We start from the raw sequence: 18,161 nt of genomic DNA, 5'->3' as shown, positions 1-18,161 counted from the left end.
ATTTGCCAAAAATATGTTTTTCCTTTTTTTTCTGTCTCGTTGAAGTTTCTTAGCTCTTTCCATCAACTTTCAAAGCTCATTTTCTTCAATTATTATGAAACAAGTGAGAGTGCACCGACAATAATTTAGCTCTCTTCTTTGGTATGTGTACCAAACTCTTTGTTGGCATTTTGATAGAGATGGAATGGGTAGATTTCATTTCAGTGAACAAAATGTCTTAATCGCGTTCTTGTATATTTTTCAGTTCTTGATTACACTACGTTATTTTATTACGATTCACCAAATATAATATTCAAAACTCATTTTTTTCTTTCACTTTCTCGTGAAATTGGGTTTAAATTTGTAACTTGTCATGTCCCAAAGAGGCATTTGGTGATTTAGTATTTTTATGCAAAAATATTCTTTTTAAATTAGATTTCTTGGACAATAAGCATGTTAATATTGAAATTATGATGTCTGCGAGTTATGGTTCAGTTAGTAATACAGGTTGGATACCTAGGAAGAGTTTTCAAGTTCAATTTCCATTAAATGCATCTGTAAAGAAGAGTGATGAGCTTGTTTTAATTGTGATAATATAGACACAATTTTTAAACAAACTACTAAAAATACCTTAAATTATAGTCGATTCATCGAATTTTAATGGATTTCTTTTTAATTTAGGAGATTGATTAAATGGTCAAATTCAAGTTGATTGACAAGGTTGATTTTATTATTTTTGGCTTAATTAGTAATTCAACATTGGGTTGGATGCAATTCAATGTTAAACATATATGCTAATTTGGATTTATGTTGACTCAAAAGTCAAAATTCAATGAAATTAAAATAAAAAATTATTTTCTAGAACCCTTAATTATGCTAATTAAAGAAAAAAAAAAACTAATATTGTGGGAAGCATCCACGATGTCGTTTGGTGAAGGACTTTAGACGACACCGTTGGAAAAAAGATACTTTATATATATATATATATATATATATATATATATTTATGGGCACCTCCGCCGCATTGAAATTGCAGCCGTCTCCTTCTTCTTTATTGACACTTTCTCCTTTTTTTTCCCCTATAAACAAATCTTTACCTTATTGGAGTATTGTTTTCCTTCTCTTTCCCACTCTTTTTTTCCAAGAAAATAATTTTTTCTGCCCCACCAAGCAGGCTAAATTTGAACTAACCTAGCGCAAAACCACGAAACTGAAAAGGAGAAACCCACAACGACTAGGAGACCAAATAATCTTCAAAACTCTCTACCCATTCTGATTTCTAGGGTTTTTTCTTTGTTTGGAGAAATCAGGGTCTTTAAAAGGAAGGAGAAGAAGAGACGAAGAAAAACATCCGATGGCAACACAAGGGCAGGCATTGATGGACCCTGCCGTACTGGATGATATAATCAAACGGCTAACGGAGGTCCGATTAGCGAGGCCAGGCAAGCAAGTGCAACTCTCAGAGGCGGAGATCAAGCAACTTTGCGTGGCTTCACGAGATATCTTCATGCAACAGCCTAATTTGCTTGAGCTTGAAGCCCCCATTAAGATTTGCGGTATGCTCTACGTACAAAGGCACCAACTTTCTTATCTATATGTAGTCTTTCTTGTATGGATAGGGCTTTATGGGATTTTGTTGGGAGTTTCTCTTTGGCAAGATAAATTGTTGAGATAATTTATATTAACGGCTTTTGAAGGTGTTTATGATTGGCATATCCATGGTGCCTTTTGCGCATTTGTTGTATTTGTTACAAAGTTTTTGACTTGTTATTCTACATTCCTGTGGAATGTAATGTATGTTTTGAGGGCATAAGGTTTTTGAATGGAATTAAGCTATAGGTTGAAATGCAAGTGATTAAAGTGGTGTGCTATTAGGTTGATTTTTTATTATACCAAAACTTGATTTTATGGTTCTGTTTACTGTTCCATTGCTGGCAATCTAGGCATGGAAAACTGAACAACTTGGCGTAAATACTGCTTGTTTGGTTTCTGCTGCATTGCGAGTTTTGCTATAGTATATGACAGGAAAGTACAGAACATGTACCTAACAAGCTTGTTTGGTTTTTGAGAAGGCAATAATCAATATAATTACTGCTTTAAATTTTGAAGTTTACAACCAAAGGCATTCTAGGGATAAGTTTAATTAAACGACATTCTAAGTAATCATTACAATGATACACTTGGGATGAGTTTTTAATTTGAGCTTTATAGCTTATGTGGAAGATCTATGCCTTGGTTACATACTTGAATCCAATATGAAAGTTGCTTAGATTTCTTCTCTCTAACTTCCTAAAGATCCTTCTTTCTATTTCAGGCGACATTCATGGGCAATATAGTGATCTATTAAGGCTTTTTGAGTATGGAGGTTTTCCACCTGAAGCTAATTACTTGTTTTTGGGGGATTATGTTGATCGTGGCAAACAGAGTTTGGAAACTATTTGCCTATTGCTTGCGTATAAGATTAAATATCCAGAGAACTTTTTCCTTTTGAGAGGAAACCATGAATGTGCTTCTATAAATCGGATATATGGATTTTATGACGAATGCAAGCGGCGGTTTAATGTAAGGCTTTGGAAATCCTTTACCGAGTGTTTCAACTGCCTTCCTGTTGCTGCTCTTATAGATGATAAAATATTGTGCATGCATGGCGGTCTGTCCCCTGATTTGACAAATTTAGATCAAATTAGAAATTTACCTCGTCCAACTGCGGTTCCAGACACTGGTTTGCTATGTGATTTGCTCTGGTCAGATCCGGGTAGAGATGTTAAGGGATGGGGAATGAATGACAGAGGAGTTTCATATACTTTTGGACCTGATAAGGTGTCAGAGTTCTTGACAAAGCATGATTTAGACCTTGTCTGTCGTGCACATCAGGTTATTTACTTTACCTCATGCACTTTTTTATTAGTACCATTCTTCTCTTTCTGGAAATTGATGTAATTTTGTTTTTCCTGGTCTAGGTTGTGGAGGATGGGTATGAATTCTTTGCGGAAAGGCAACTTGTAACTATTTTTTCGGCTCCCAATTATTGTGGTGAATTTGACAATGCTGGTGCTATGATGAGTGTAGATGAAAATCTGATGTGCTCCTTTCAGATTTTGAAGCCTGCTGAGAAAAAAGCTAAATATATGATGTCAAACAAAATGTGATGGATGCAGCATAATTGATCCCTAGTCTTTGCCAAGGTGAGCCAGATAAATTGTTGTTTCATGTTCTAGTGTTTTAGAATAGTTGATAATTTGATGATGCTTGTGAACCTAGCTGTGTTTGTGCCTTTTATGCATTGGTAGGTTCCTGGGCGTTATTAATTTTGTTCATTTCCTGATCCTGTTGTTGGATTAATTTCATTTATACAATGCGAGTCATATTCTCTATATTAATGAAGTAAATGAGAATCAAGAATCTACTGACATTGTCATGGACATGTGATAGATGTGCTATTTTATGGTTTCAATAGTATTAATTGGAAAAATCATACATCTTGGTTCTCACAACTTCCGCATTTTCTTGATAATCTTTTTTTCCTGAGTTTAAATTATCAATCCTGTCACTTCAAAGTATCAATTGTATACTTGTTTTGTGGTAATCTAACTAAACATTTTGCGGTTATATGTGGATGTCTGCTCATACCATATACTGTACATTGCAACAGTACTTCTGGACATGTCACAACAGATACTTTTTTCCTCAATATTAAGTGGGTTTTATTCATGAGGTTGTCAAAGGGGTTGACAAGACCTTTGATTATTCTTAAAAATCAATTTTACAGGTGGTCTTCTTTATAAAAATCTAACTTAGACAGTGATGACAGGAAGCATCTTCCTGGCATCTTGCCTCCTTTATATTGTGAGTGAAAAAAATAATTAGTGGAGCTGGATTTGGGTCCGGTAGCCTCACCGAATGAGGACGAGTCAGGGAAGGGCTTGAATTTAATTTTGATAGAATATTTGTAGGATTTGTAGTTTTAACTGTCCAGACACAATAGCAATTAGTAGATGTTCTATAGGAGGTGCCTTGGGTTTGGGCTTTATGCTCTCTGCCAGAAAGCAGCTGGACCACCAGCATGTGCTGTACTGCTAATCATTACAATTGTTTGTGGTGTTGAAGAGGGCATATTTGAAGATAGGAATATTGGAGACTCTAACTGTGACATGTCTCTTCCTATGAATATTCTATTAGGCAGTTCTGGTAATAATTTTTAATTTCTCTTTTCAAAGTTTGGTTCATTTCATTGGCTCGGTTCTGATTCATAACAGACCATAACCTTTCTGATTTAGTCTTTGGTCCATGTGTTGCACACACCAGAAGCACGGCAGTCTTTAGTTTCATCTAGTTTCCCTGCAGAGCCTCAATAGCAGGCTATCCTTTCTTCTTTTATTGTTTATGTTAATTCAGAAGGTTGCATTTAGTGTCTGCGCATCAAAGATTTCAAACATCTGATTGCTTATGCCTTCTGTATATTTTTGATATGTCGGTGCCTAAAATTGCTGATGGATTGAGCTAACCTGCATGGAAATTCAATTGTTGTCATTTAAGTGGTGTTTTCATGATTGCTTTTGCACTTCCTGCGTCATTTTCTGTTTTATTCCATTATGCAGGCTGTTTCAACTTTTTGCAGGGAAACCGGTTAATGCTGAAGAGTCAGCTATGATTATGAATCTTCTAACTGTAGGAGATGCGAGGATGGTTCATTATGCTTAATTCACTGGTTGATGTGGTGAAATCTTTAGATGTTCAGTCTGGAGGCTGATGCTGTGTGTGGTGCACCAAAGTAGAGATTAAAGAAGAGTTTTTTCGAGTTTCTTTTTATGCCTTTTCCTGCAGTTTTTAACTTGTGGTCCATCTGTACATAAAATTCAGCCTGGTAATTCAAATTGTGTTTTTGGGTTCAGGCACTATAAATAGTGCCTGCATTCCATCACCCAAAATTGCCTTTTCATTGAGGTATATCTACTTTGGATTAGGCATATTCCCATGTTGAAAAGATGTTATTTTCATTTTTATTTATATCTTAATGGTTATGAACTTGAGATAAGTATTTTCACTTGATATGAGGTCATGTTGGGTGACAACTCATCACTAGAATGATGGGGCAATTTTGGTAAGAAGATATTACTTTGATCTAATAACAGTCTAAGTTGACAAAAGCTAGGGTTAATTTCATCATCCATGGTTGTTGGCTGTCTTGTAAAATTTCAAATGATTATTACAACTGATCAGAATGATAACCACCAAAGTAATTAAGTTGAATTTTACTTTTGAGTTAAACGAAAAAAGTAATTATGTTGAATTCTTCTCTAATTAGTGAAATGTTATAAACAATTTTATGAAATCATTCTTATCATTTGGAATTTGATTTGTCAAAATTTTGCCAAATGAAATGCAATATTTAACAAAAAAAAAAAAAAAAAAAAAGAAAAGGAAATTCGAACTTCACTCATAACTCATATCATCATAAAATTGTTATTTTTTATTTACCAATGAAAAAATTACTCATTTTCCAAAACATGTTTAACGGAAAGAGTTCATTTTTTTATTGTTTAATTATAATATTAGAAATTGTTACAAATATTAAAAAAGTTAATTTATAATACTACAATAATATTTATAATTGTCAAAATTTTACATTTTAAAATAAAAATTATTATTAAATATAAATAAAAATTTGTTGGTGATCAGTGACGAGTGATAATTGCTATTAGTGATTAGTATAATAAATATGTGTTTATAACATGATAATAATTTAACAATTTTTAGAAAAATATATATATATATATATATATATTTTACTAGAAAAATATTTTTGTTGCTAACTTTTATGAATCCGAAAGGTATTTTCGAGGTAAATTATTTTAGGAGCGTAAAATTTAAGAGAAATGTTGCAATATTTTCAAAGAAAAATCACAGAAATGCCACGATGGACACAAACAAACTATTGAAGCAAACTAAGGCGCCCACTTGTAGTCCCTCTCCACCCATTCAAATTTTAACACCAATTCAATTTTTTCTCTGGTAGGGTTTATTATTATATTTATTATTTTAAAATTAAATCCCAAAAAATCAAAATCAACTATAAAGCAAAGAAAAATCTTCCATTTCTCCAAATTCTCTGTAGCATTGTAATTTGCAACGCTACAAATTTAATTTCCCGGGAAAATTTGCTCGATTTTCTCGGAAAAAGAATTGGAGCAGGTGCATCCTGAATGATGAACTTGGCGGATCCATCAATGAGCCTGCTGGCAGCGAGCGGCGGCGACACAGTAAAGCTTTTCGATGTATCGGGGGAGGCCGGTGATCCTTGCATCTTGAGTTACACACCATCTCCTGGTTTCCTGGTCAACTCAGTCAAGTGGAACCACACTAGTGAGTTGCTATATTTTCTTTCTTAATCTTTTTTTGCAATTTATTATTTTGTTTTCTTAATTGCTTGATTTTGGTTAATGCTGTAGGTTTATCATTTGCTTTGGTGTGAATCTGCATTTTCTTGTTTTCGAATTATTTAGGGTTTGTTTGGTTGGCATAAAAGTGGAGGAATACGATAAAAGTTTATTTTTTAGTTAATTAATTGAGCTCCGGTAATTGAAAGTTTTAAATTTTGCAAATTACCCTTTACTCTTTAAGATTGTTTTTTTTTTTTTTTTTTTTTTTTTTTTTTTTTTTTTTTTTTTTTTTTTTTTTTTTTTGGAATTTTGCTTATCAGAGGCTAGTTTCAATTTGGAGTTTCATCTTTTGCAGATTTGGTTGTGGCCAGTGCTGGAGAAGATAAGAAGATCTCTCTCTGGAGGAAAAATGGGCAGAGCATGGGGACCATTCCGGTTACTGGGACAAATGGTGGAGACAACATTGAGGTAATTCTCTAGAGATTGATCTTAGAAATAAATTAGGGGCTGGATTGGATATATTTTCCAAAACTGATGAGATGCTCCTAAACTCAATTCGGCATGAATTAAACCTGGTTCACAATTAAAACCAATAATATTTTATAAAAGCAATAAAGCTTGTGTTTGAGCCACCTTATAGTACCAGATTTGTAACCCCTAAGTTCCATGTAAGGAACTTTGTTAGTGACAATCCTAGACGTGGTGGAATGAAGACTTAGGTAAGAACTTTACTATGATTTCTTGAAAACCATCGATGATAAAAACAAAAAAGCAGTTATTAATGTAAGATTGCTGTTGTGTGCTTCAAGTATTAGAGGTTTCTCTTGCTTGGACTTGAATAAGCAACAGGGTAAGCTTGGATCAATCAGAAACCTAGGCGCCTTCAATTCATTGATGTTTCATGCTATACACAAATTGCTCTCCATATCACTTACTGCACTTCTTTTTTTGTTGAGCTCTCTTGAAATCTTTCTTGCATAGTGACGTTATTGTTGTGTTTCCAAAAAGTGTTATTGGTTTGCCCGACTCTCATCCTTGTTTCATGATGTTAAGAGAGCAGGGCTTTTCTCATCAAATCATTAAATTATTGCTGGTTTTCAATTTGCAGGAATCTATATTAGCTATTAGCTTTAGTAGCAAGGGATCCAGATACATATGCACCGGGGGAAGTGGTCAAGTTGTTAGAATATGGGATCTGCAGAGGAAGCGCTGTATTAAATGGTTGAAGGGTCACACCAATACAATAACTGGTGCTTTATACAATTGCAAAGATGAGCATTTGGCTTCCATAAGTCTAAGTGGGGATCTTATTCTTCACAACCTTGCATCTGGTGCAAGAGCAGCAGAACTCAAGGACCCTAATGAACAGGTTGTTTAGTTTCTTGTATTTCCATGCTGTGGATCTGGTGTTTGCGGCTTAGAGTTTCCGGATCCAAGCTAACTGTTCATTTGATGGATTTAAGACCAGGTACTGCGGGTGCTTGATTATTCACGAGTTAGCCGGCACCTTTTGGTGACAGCAGGGGACGATGGGTCCGCACATTTGTGGGATACAACTGGTCGCAGCCCAAAGGTTCTTATACTGTAATGCTGATACATTTGGAAGTCACTGACATCTAATATAGTTGAATTTTTGAATAAGTTGGATGCTTGTGTGAAACTTCCTTTGTGATGAACTTACATCATATTAAGGATACTTTGATCACTGGACCTAGATCCTAAATATTCTGCTGGAAAGTTACTTAACTGTTGTGTTGTCATTGTTATTAGGGTGCTGCATAGTTAGAAATGAGTGGAAGATTGCAAGTGTATAAAGATAGCAGGAAAAGAAAAGGAATCGTTACCTAATATTTACCATCCACTTCTATGTACAATTCTGAATATTATTGATGTATCAGATAAATTAGCAGGAAACTTTTAACCGTGTTCTGGATTGCCCTTCTCATATTTGAAGTTCTCACTGATTATATGGTTTACTAAAGTATGGATATTGTGAATATCATGTTTTGAGTACTTTTTTATATCACCACTTATACATTAAATTTATGTGCATTTGTTTCCTCTTTTCCTATGTTCTTCTTAGGCTTTAACATTAACCTTTTAGGCACATAACAATATCATTTACTTTTTACAGGTTTCTTGGTTGAAGCAACATTCTGCCCCAACTGCTGGTATAGGCTTCTCACCATCAAATGACAAGGTCTCATGCTTATTTATTGAGTTGCAATGTTCCCCCCTCCCCCTTTCTGATCCTAGGGGGATATTTATTTGAAGATATAAGTTGTGGTAAATTAGCTAACTATTCTGCTGTTTCAAATATTTTTCCTCGTACAGATTATAGCTAGTGTTGGACTGGATAAAAAGTTATACACTTATGATTCAGGATCTCGAAGACCATCATCTTGCATATCTTATGAGGCACCTTTCTCTTCATTAGCATTCAGAGAGGATGGCTGGATTCTAGCAGCTGGAACCAGCAATGGCCGGGTAGTTTTCTATGATGTTCGTGGAAAACCACAACCTTTTACAGTTCTTCGTGCTTATAGCAGTTCAGAGGTAGATTGCTTTTATCTGATGCATTATTCTGACCACAGCTTCACTGTTTTTCTTACTGAATACTGCATCACTTAACTTTGTCAATTCTTTCACTTATGCACTTAAAAAATAAATGACAGCCGTTGATTAACATCATATGTTTGAACTCAAAGATTTACCTGATAGTGAATACTTGTGGTTCTTATCAGGCTGTTACAAGTTTATGCTGGCAGAGATCAAAACCAGTTGTTGTCAATGAGAGCAACTGCACTGCTGAGACAGCTCTTCTGGGAGGTGCTGGTGAAGATTCCATTCTTATGCCTGACCCACTTCCCTCTGTGACATCATCAAGTGTTTCACTATCCACAACAGTGTCAAGTTCTCATAATATTGGTCGTTCACGCCTTTCTATAGAAGCATCATCTCTTACATCAACTAGTAATGCCTCTGCATCAATTACACCTAATCTATCTTTAGCAGAGGAAACACCAAACCGAAGCCATCTGTGGCCAAGTGGAACATTGGCAAGATTACATGCTCCACGTTCTAGTTATAATTTTAAGGATGACATGGACGTATTTTCCCCACTTGTTGATGTCCAGCCTATCACGCCTTCACTTGATAAGTTGTGGGATGATCACGAGGGATTGAAAAAAGATACAGTTGACAAGAAGCCCTCATCCCTTTTTCCTTCATCCAGTAGAAGATTTCCTTTTGCAGAGGATGGGACAACTGATCATCCAATATTCGATTGGAAAACCAGTTCAACTCCTAGACAGGTCCGACATTTATTTTTTATTCCAAATGATATTTACAATATGTAAATTAGTGAAAAATGGATCAAGGAATGATATCTGAACTTGAGGAAATATAGCTGTTTTTTTCGTGTGCTTTTATTTTATGGCCACAATTGCAGTTCATCATGAATATGGTAATGAGTTTCATATGATACTAGTACAACTCAGCATCTATTTTTCACTGTACATTTGAAGATATTATGAAGTAATTCACAGTGTGATACTGTTTTTTCAGCAACATGTGAAACTACAGGTCCTAAAATTTCTGAGAAATATCTTTTTGATTATTGAAGGTGGCTTGCCATGTTATGTTTTCATCAAAATAACTGTAATGGGTATTTTTTGTGATATGTGTGGTTTTGCTGGTCATTTCTTGGGTTTCTTGTATAAAGTTGAGCTAAATTCAATTTTCCTAGGGAGATATTTAATATATTCACACGTATGGAATTGATATTTCTTTTGTCCATTTTGTGCAGGATGATTCCCGATCTTCTTTGTCATTTTTGGAGGGATCTTCTCCTACTCCATCTTCAAAGAGTGAAGAATCCTCCATCACTCCTCCAGAGGCATGGGGTGGTGAGAGATTGTCTGATAAGTTTGCGCACTTACGCCAGCCACTAAATTTACCTTCTCGTTTAGTGATGTTGAACTCTGGGGGTTTGACATCAGGGTCAATGTTAACTGGTTTGCAAGATGTGTCCTCTTCATCAAATCAGACAATTATGAGCTCTTTGATGAATTCGACCTTGAGTTTTCCAAATCTGCGCGCCAGAGATATTTCTTCAAATCAGGAGAATCCAACTGGATTTTCAGAACATTTTTCCTCTAGTTCCATGTCCCAGTCTTTGGGTACAAAAAGCATCACAGGACCAGCCAACCTTGATGCAACGGGACCCGGGTCTTTGGCACTTCCTCGCAGGTTTTCAACTTATGCTGAGAGAATAAGCACAGCTTCTTCCTTTATTGATGGGACTTCACTCTCAGTGAATTCACCAAAACTGAAGAAAACAGGAGCTGAAACCAGGGAAGAGCTTTTGAGTAGTTTGTTGTCAAGATCTGACACAGAACCTGGGATTCTTCCATCAATGAATGTATGGATACTAGATTGGTTTGATGAACATTTACTTATCTTTGCATCTGAATTCCTAGGTTCTATACTTTGTGCTTTATCATCACAGAACCATGCATTGAGTTTATCAGAGGCCACACGTAGGTCTCACCTGATGTAGCTGGGGCTGATTGTGTGATGTTATTTAAATGCAAAGTGATAATGGCAATGAAACTTATGAAACTCTGTACAAAGTGATACTGTGCATTATACTATTTAATCACATTATCATGGCTGATTATTTCACTTTTATTTTGATAGGGAGGAATCTCACAACCAAACAAGGCCCTTCAGCTGGATCCACAGCAGGGAAGTTCCTTCTCACTTCAGCTTTTTCAACGTACTCTTGAAGAAACTCTAGATTCATTCCAGAAATCCATCCATGATGATATGAGGAACCTTCACATTGAAATTCTAAGACAGTTCCATATGCAGGAGGTATACAAGTCATTCTGATAATAACAACTTATCCATTTGTTATTTATTTTCAGTCTAACCATTGTGGATTCATTTACAGATGGAATTTTCTATTGTGATGAGTTCAGTTCTGGAAAATCAAGCTGAACTAATGAAAGAAATAAAGTCTCTTCGGAAAGAAAACCAGGAGCTTCGCCAATTGCTTTGAGAATTTATGAAGATCGCATTGCTATTTTACTAATGATCGATTTTGGAATCTGTTTTAGATTTGCATGATTTTACACTTCATGGGTGTCTTCCTGTTATATAGGCAAGTATTCAATGGTAGTGTTGAAGTGCAGAAAAGGGATAAACATTATAGAGAAGGACCAAAAGTCAACATGTTATTAGAGTAGGATTCTTATCCCTTGAGCATGTACATAGATGCCTTTTTAACTTATGAAATGAAATCATTTAATTTCAGTTGGTTCAGGATGAATTGCTAAACATTAATTTTATACTTTTTTTTTTTTTGAAGTCAACCTCCCCAGAGCCCACATATATATACTTTTTATTTGAAGTAGCTGGTCTGGATATTGGAATCACTTGAATGTTATAGAATATGCCAATTTTAGGGCCTGGAAAATCCACTTTCTGAATATAAATGGGTTGCTACAATATTTCGTAAAGCTGCAAAGCATTTATTTATTTATTGTTTTTAATTTTCTTTTTTTTTTTTTTTTACCTGTAAAATAACCTGTTATAACACAATTCCATGGATTTGAACAAATCTGTTGTTTAGATTTTTATGCATTTGAATTTTATGACTTAAAACCTTCATTATTTCAAATACTTCCAATACTTCAAACATAAGATTCATGAGACTTACCTAATGACATTAGCTAGTAAAAAGAGGAAGAAATGTTTACCTTGTGATTATTATTGTTATTATTATTATTATTATTATTATTATTATTATTATTATTATTTAATATTGTTATGCTTAGAGGGTATTGACAAACTTCCTCTATTTGCCATCGTTTTAGTTCTCTTAACCTTATAAGCTCAAGAAGTTCAAAGTTGGTAAAAACAAATTAGTGACCTCTTGTTAAACTTTGGAGATTAGCCCAATTTATTTTTTGGCGATCAAATTATAAATAACCTCAAAAATTTAGTGACCTGCAATATCATTTTACTTGGTATTAGGATTTTGTCTCAAATTCCTAATTAGAAAAGAATTCCTATTATGATTTTTGATTTGGTGAACAAGTTTTAATTCTTTACATGCAGGAGAGCTATACAAACTAATAAATTTAAGAATGCTGCAAATTTGAATAAATTTAATCCAAGCACAATTTCATTTTTGCAAAATGAATTTTTGATTTATTCCAAAAACACTAAGAAAAATAACATATAACAAATCAATCAATACCCACAACTCCAGCACAAAGACATTCTCTCTCCTTGAGACACTTGGTGCTGCAAATCCTTTTCCTTCATTAGGTATCCTACAGGAAGAGAGGAAAGATCAAAATGAAATAGTGCAATAAAATATTCATTCATAGGGGAAGAAGAAGGTTACAGGATACAATAGACATTGAGAAAGAAATTGTTAACTAAATTAATGTGTGTTCACCAAGGAAAAATGAGATAAAATTTGATAACCATTTATGTACTGTAGCTTGAGAAACAAGATGTATTTGCTGGAAGAAAAAAGCTTAATTACCTTGCTTTAATTTTTGGCTATGGTGGGTATGTGTCGCACCTTTCGAAAATCCTCTCCTGTCACTCCATTTCTGTCTCTGATCCTCTTTGTAAGTTTAGTCATTCCAGTAAGTTTCAATTCTTGAAGACAAGTGACAAATTCTATCCCTTTTGGAACCATATTCAATTTCAACAGCCCATGTCAATGTAAATGCTTGAGACGTGGCATAGCACTTTCTTTTATTTCCCAGTTACCTAGTTCTAAATTATCGACTCTAAGAGTCTCAAGCTGAGCAAACCATTTCTGATCTAATGTATGAACCAGAACCCAAGCATAAAAACCTTTAGATGAGGCAGCTTCTCTAAAACACACATTGGATCTTTCTTTAACATAGACTTCACGAAAATTAACTTGGCAAGATTTGTTGGTGAAATCCAAACTCCTCTTTATCTCCCCATTTTAACTCTAGTTTCATTAAATATTGACAATGAGAAAGTGGTTCCAAACTTGGAAATGAACTTTCTCCTCTTGCCTGTATATTCAACGAAACTAGACGTCCTGTTGAGAAAATGGGAGATCCTATAATTGCATTCATTTCCTCTGTTCTTCTGAAAACTATTGCTAAATTTCCAAAATTAGTCAGGCGGTTGCTTGCATCTTTCCAGTTAAGATTCTCAGATGGCACTGACTTTAAAGTTTCTAGCTTTCTCAGTGTATGCAATTGACAGAAATGGAGAGATGACCAGTCTGCCAACAAATGTCTCAAATATTTTAACTTCCACAACACATCAGGCACGTTTTGCAAATTCATGTCTCGAACATCGAGGGTGCATAAGCTTCTGAAGTTACCTATGGACACTGGCAACCTTGAGCTCCTGGATAATTTAGTACCTCTTAACCCAATATACCTCAAATGAATCAAACCACCGATTTCATGAGGTATAAATTCAAGATTCACAGACCAAAGATTCAATACTCTAAGCAGTCTTTAAACATAAGATTTTTTGTGCTCAAAGATAATGGTAGACCTTTCCTGTTTGAAGAAGCAGAAAAGAGAACGAAGACGTGGATGACCTTCCAATAAAGGTACAAAATACCTTGCAACAAATTCTGGGCTTACTTGAGGATGAACAGCAATTCTACGGGCTGTGTTGTTCTGTTTATAGTGCTCAGAAATCCCAAGAAAATCCTCCTCTCTTGCCATCAATGCACACATGTCGCGCATTAGATCATGAATACGACATGTTTTGATGCCCATTCCAATGCAACCCTTCTGGCTTACCTGAACCATGCTCCGACTCACAAGCTCTTCCAAATATTCTTCGCATAAGTCCTCCATTGTCTCATCTTCTTCCCTTATCAATCCTTTGGAAACAAAGCCTTCAGCAATCCACATGCGAATTAATTCCCTCTTGTGAATTTCCCAGTCTTCTGGAAACTGGGAAAGATAGAGAAAGAATGGTTTCAAATAGAAAGGCAAATCATGATAACTCAAAGCTAGTATCCCATAAACTCCTCCATATCGATGATGTTCTTCCCACTTGATGAATTGTGCATTAATATTTCTTGGACTACCTTCCACTCCAGCAATGACTTCTTTGTGGCCAATACGCCTCCAAGCACAACAATTGCTAATGGCAATCCTCCACATTTGCTCACCATCTCCTTTCCCAGCTTTTCAAATTGTGACAGGTAATCGTACTCTGCAACAATTTCTTCTATGAATGCTTTTCTACTGAGAAGTTGCCAAGCCTCATCGTCTGTTAAAAAATCTGGTTCAACCGGAGAGCTCCTTGGATCAGCATAAGAAGCAATGATAGTGTTAATTTTATAGTATTTTTATTATAATTTTTACTAAGAATTATAGTGTTTTTAATTTATCTAAATTTGTTTTTATGTAATATTGTTGTGTTTTTACTTAAAAGCTTCCTTGAAACACAACTCACTTGATTTTGAGGAAAAATGTAGGATTTTGCAAGAAAAGGACAAAAAAAAGGCATAACATAGTTAGCACGCTTCAGCCCGTGCTAAGGCGCACGACCGTGCCAAATACAAAGGCAAATCAAAGTATAGAGCCAGAGAGATGCACGCCCCAGGCCATGCCGAGGAGCACGCCTGTGCGCGCACCGGAGATAGAGACTTGGCCCGTGCAGCTTAAACACGCCTTTGCTACACAACTTCCAGACTTTCAGAGGCACGCACGCCCAAGCCCGTGCCTTGGCACACGCCCGTGCCCGCGCTGGAGATGAAGCTCTGGCCTGTGCCGCTGAAGCACGCCCGTGCCATAATTGCCTCAGACTTCCAGAGGCGCGCACACCTCTGGCCGTGTCAAACCGCACTCCCGTGCACTGAAGCTGTCCTAACTGTGCTAAACAACACGGCCTGTGCTGAAGCCTCTAGACTTCCAGAGCCTGGCACGCCCCAGACCGTGCCAGGTCGCACGCCCGTGCCAAGCAAGAAAATCTGAATTTGAGTCAAAAGTTGCCAACTAATTCCTACCATTTTCACAAGATACTTTGGATACTCTCTTCACATGCCAGTCAAAAGTTCAACCATGTGCATTTGGAAAGCCATAATTGAGAGCAATTTATGGCTTGATTTAGAACTTTTCCACCTCACAAAAGTTTGACTTTAATCATTAAAGCATAAGGCTTGTTCCCCCAAGAAGTCTATATAAGGAGGGGAATGAGCCATTCCAAGGGGATCCCATCCCATACTCTACATCTCTTCTCCCATCTCTCATTTCATAGCTTTGTATATAGTTTTGTTTCTCTTAGAAGTTAGGTATTCAAGAGTTGTGCAAAGTTTCAAGGAAGCCATCCAAGCAATTTATTACTAGTTCTTATTTCTAAACTCTTAATCTTGTTTTATTCTTATTGATTATGGAATATTTATCAAGTATTGTTGAGTTTTATTTAAGTACTATGTGTAACTAAATCCTTATACTAGGGGTTTGATGTAACTTAATCTCTTTTCCAATTTATGCAATTAGATTTATTTTTCCTTATGCAAGTTATGATTTATTAACGAACTTAATGCTTCTAGGCAGAATTTTCCCCTAGATTGATTTATTTCAATTATCACTATCGGAAGAAAGATCTTTGATAAGAAAAGGTTAATAAAACACATGAGAATAATAACTTGATGCGGAAGCTATATGGTTTGACTCATGGGGGGTTTTTATGATTTATCAACCTTAAATTGTAAATTCATAAACAACTACATAACTTAATGATTTAATTCATACTTGATTGCACTATTGGAAGATAAGTAATTAAATGGAATTAAAATAGCTAGCAATACATCGGAAGAGCTTGTTAGTGAATTCATAGTTGTTTCCCCTACTTGAATAATTAAATTGATTAATGAACTAATGAAATAAATTAGATAGAATTAAGTGAAATCAAAACCCCTAGTAGTTTCAATTCCTTGATTTCTTTTAATCAATTTTTGTTTACTTGACTCTTGTTTTTTTTATATTTATAAAAACAATTCTCTCAATTATCGGTTAAATAATAACAAGATAACATAATTTTGGTATTTGGATTATAATCCTCGTGGGAACGATATCTTTATTTCAAGTGGTCAGTAAAACATTGCTCCCTCCCTTTCCCTTTGGAAAAGCACGTTTGGAACTATCCCGATCTTCACGGAACTATCCCAATCTTCACTTCTCCAAATATCATCGAGGACCACGAAATATCGCTTCTTCTTTAACACATTAGAAACTTCTTCAACTAGTTTTCCCTCTCCCATCTTTTCTAACATGGAAATGAACATGTCTTCCACTTTCATGTTTTCCAACATCAATTTAAATAATCTTTTCTCCTTCATCCTATCCAATTCATCCTCCATCCTCTCCAATCTCAATTGAAGAAGCTTTTCCTCTTCCATCTTTACCAACTCAAATTTATCTTGTTTAGATGCAACTTCCATCAAGATTCCAACCAAAACTTGCCTTGTGGAGAACTGTTGAGATATGAAGGACCAAGAATGACAATGAAAATATTGTTGTTTCACTTGAATGTCATTATATATTCTCTTGGCAAGAGAGGTTTTACCTAGTCCTCCCATGCCCACTATAGAAACAACTCGCTGTTGCTCTTCCTCCAACATCAACTGAGATTTTGTTGGTTTAGAAGAACAGAGAATTAAGAAAGAGAAGGAAAAGTCTGCAGAGAATGATGTAAGTGTGGAGAGAAAAGATTTATCTCCGTTATAGCATAGTGAAAATATTTATACAAGAGCTATTCTAAAATTTATTCACCAAATCTCCATAAAATCAAGGAAGTTTGTCTTCCAAACTAAAGCTTAAAGCAAGGTACGTCACAGATTTTTCAACTACTGCTACTTGACTTCAACTAATACAAGAGATGGAGATTACAAGATAACAAAGTACAACAAAATCTAAATGACTTCAGCAAAATAATCTCCAATCAGCTACACTATCTTCATCAGCAAAATACATCCAAAATCTGTCGGCAACATGTGCATCAATTTTACTTCAATGGAGTTGTAGCTGTAACCTTTAACAGATTTAATGCTCCTCATGCTTACCTCCAAGCCAATAACATCATCTTCCTCATGTGGATATGATCTTCTAAATCGCCGCATTTCACTTGCACGTCTAGACGCCTCTCCTTCAAAAATGAGTTTGATGCCATAAGTCTGCATACTTCTAGAGATACTCCTAATCTTTTCTTGAATGGATTTGATCCAGGTTTCAGTTTCATGTAAATAAGAAACTTTAATGAAGATGGAAAAAGGCCTCTTGATGAATCTGCATATGCCTTTTCTTGTACCTGTTAGAGCTTTGGCATAAAGAAAGGTATCAGTGACATCCTCAGCTTCATATGCAATCTCTCTTATTTCAGCTACCCATTTTCGGACGCGCTCGTCTTTATCTTGCCTATTGTCTGCATCTTTCAAGAAGCAGTGAATTCGCTTTAATTCAGTTCGTAGCTGCTCAACTTTATCCCTCACATCAGAAAGGGAACTTGCTTCACGAACTAGTACATCAGCAATTCTTTCAATGGCAAAGGAAACAACAGCCTCAACCATTTAAATTTTCTTGCAGTGTAGATAGAAAATGAAAGAGGTGAAAATTATCTTCAAGGATGGCTTGTTTAGATAGTTTGTATCAAGTACCATTTTGCCTAAGGAATTGAAATTCTCAAATAATTTTCTATTTCATATATTTTCTTTAATTAACATCTTCATTGAACTTTATTGATCCCTTGCTAGGAAATAGAACAAGTGAA

The 18,161-nt window shown here is 35.4% G+C and overlaps 2 protein-coding genes and 1 pseudogene across 3 annotated transcripts; 2 read left to right on the top strand and 1 right to left on the bottom strand.

Moving 5' to 3' along the window:
- The first annotated feature begins 993 nt into the window (after window positions 1-993).
- On the top strand, window positions 994-5,028 carry TOPP4 (type one serine/threonine protein phosphatase 4). Of its 2 annotated transcripts, none has more exons than XM_012233009.4 (4): window positions 994-1,535; window positions 2,294-2,853; window positions 2,940-3,164; window positions 4,598-5,028. In XM_012233009.4, the coding sequence occupies exons 1-3, from the start codon at window positions 1,334-1,336 to the stop codon at window positions 3,126-3,128; spliced, it is 951 nt and encodes a 316-aa protein (XP_012088399.1). In that variant the 5' UTR covers window positions 994-1,333; the 3' UTR covers window positions 3,129-3,164; window positions 4,598-5,028. The 2 variants fall into 2 exon arrangements, with proteins under 2 accessions (XP_012088399.1, XP_012088408.1); XM_012233018.4 differs by having other exon boundaries at window positions 4,578-5,028.
- A 919-nt stretch (window positions 5,029-5,947) lies between these two features.
- Window positions 5,948-11,687, top strand: NEDD1 (Transducin/WD40 repeat-like superfamily protein). The gene is made up of 10 exons (XM_012233057.4): window positions 5,948-6,342; window positions 6,715-6,827; window positions 7,468-7,728; window positions 7,828-7,932; window positions 8,494-8,559; window positions 8,694-8,915; window positions 9,104-9,673; window positions 10,168-10,782; window positions 11,061-11,237; window positions 11,317-11,687. Exons 1-10 carry the CDS (start codon window positions 6,183-6,185, stop codon window positions 11,422-11,424), a joined length of 2,397 nt encoding a protein of 798 aa, XP_012088447.1. The 5' UTR covers window positions 5,948-6,182; the 3' UTR covers window positions 11,425-11,687.
- A 1,240-nt stretch (window positions 11,688-12,927) lies between these two features.
- LOC105649209 (putative disease resistance protein At1g50180) lies at window positions 12,928-18,031 on the bottom strand (annotated as a pseudogene).
- Between the last annotated feature and the right edge of the window lie 130 nt (window positions 18,032-18,161).

This window comes from Jatropha curcas, chromosome 6 (assembly GCF_041381405.1).
Source record: "Jatropha curcas cultivar XTBG-Jc1 chromosome 6, XTBG_Jcur_1.0, whole genome shotgun sequence".
NCBI classification, from domain to species: Eukaryota; Viridiplantae; Streptophyta; class Magnoliopsida; order Malpighiales; family Euphorbiaceae; genus Jatropha; species Jatropha curcas.
This window is presented reverse-complemented; position numbering and strand designations above follow the sequence as displayed.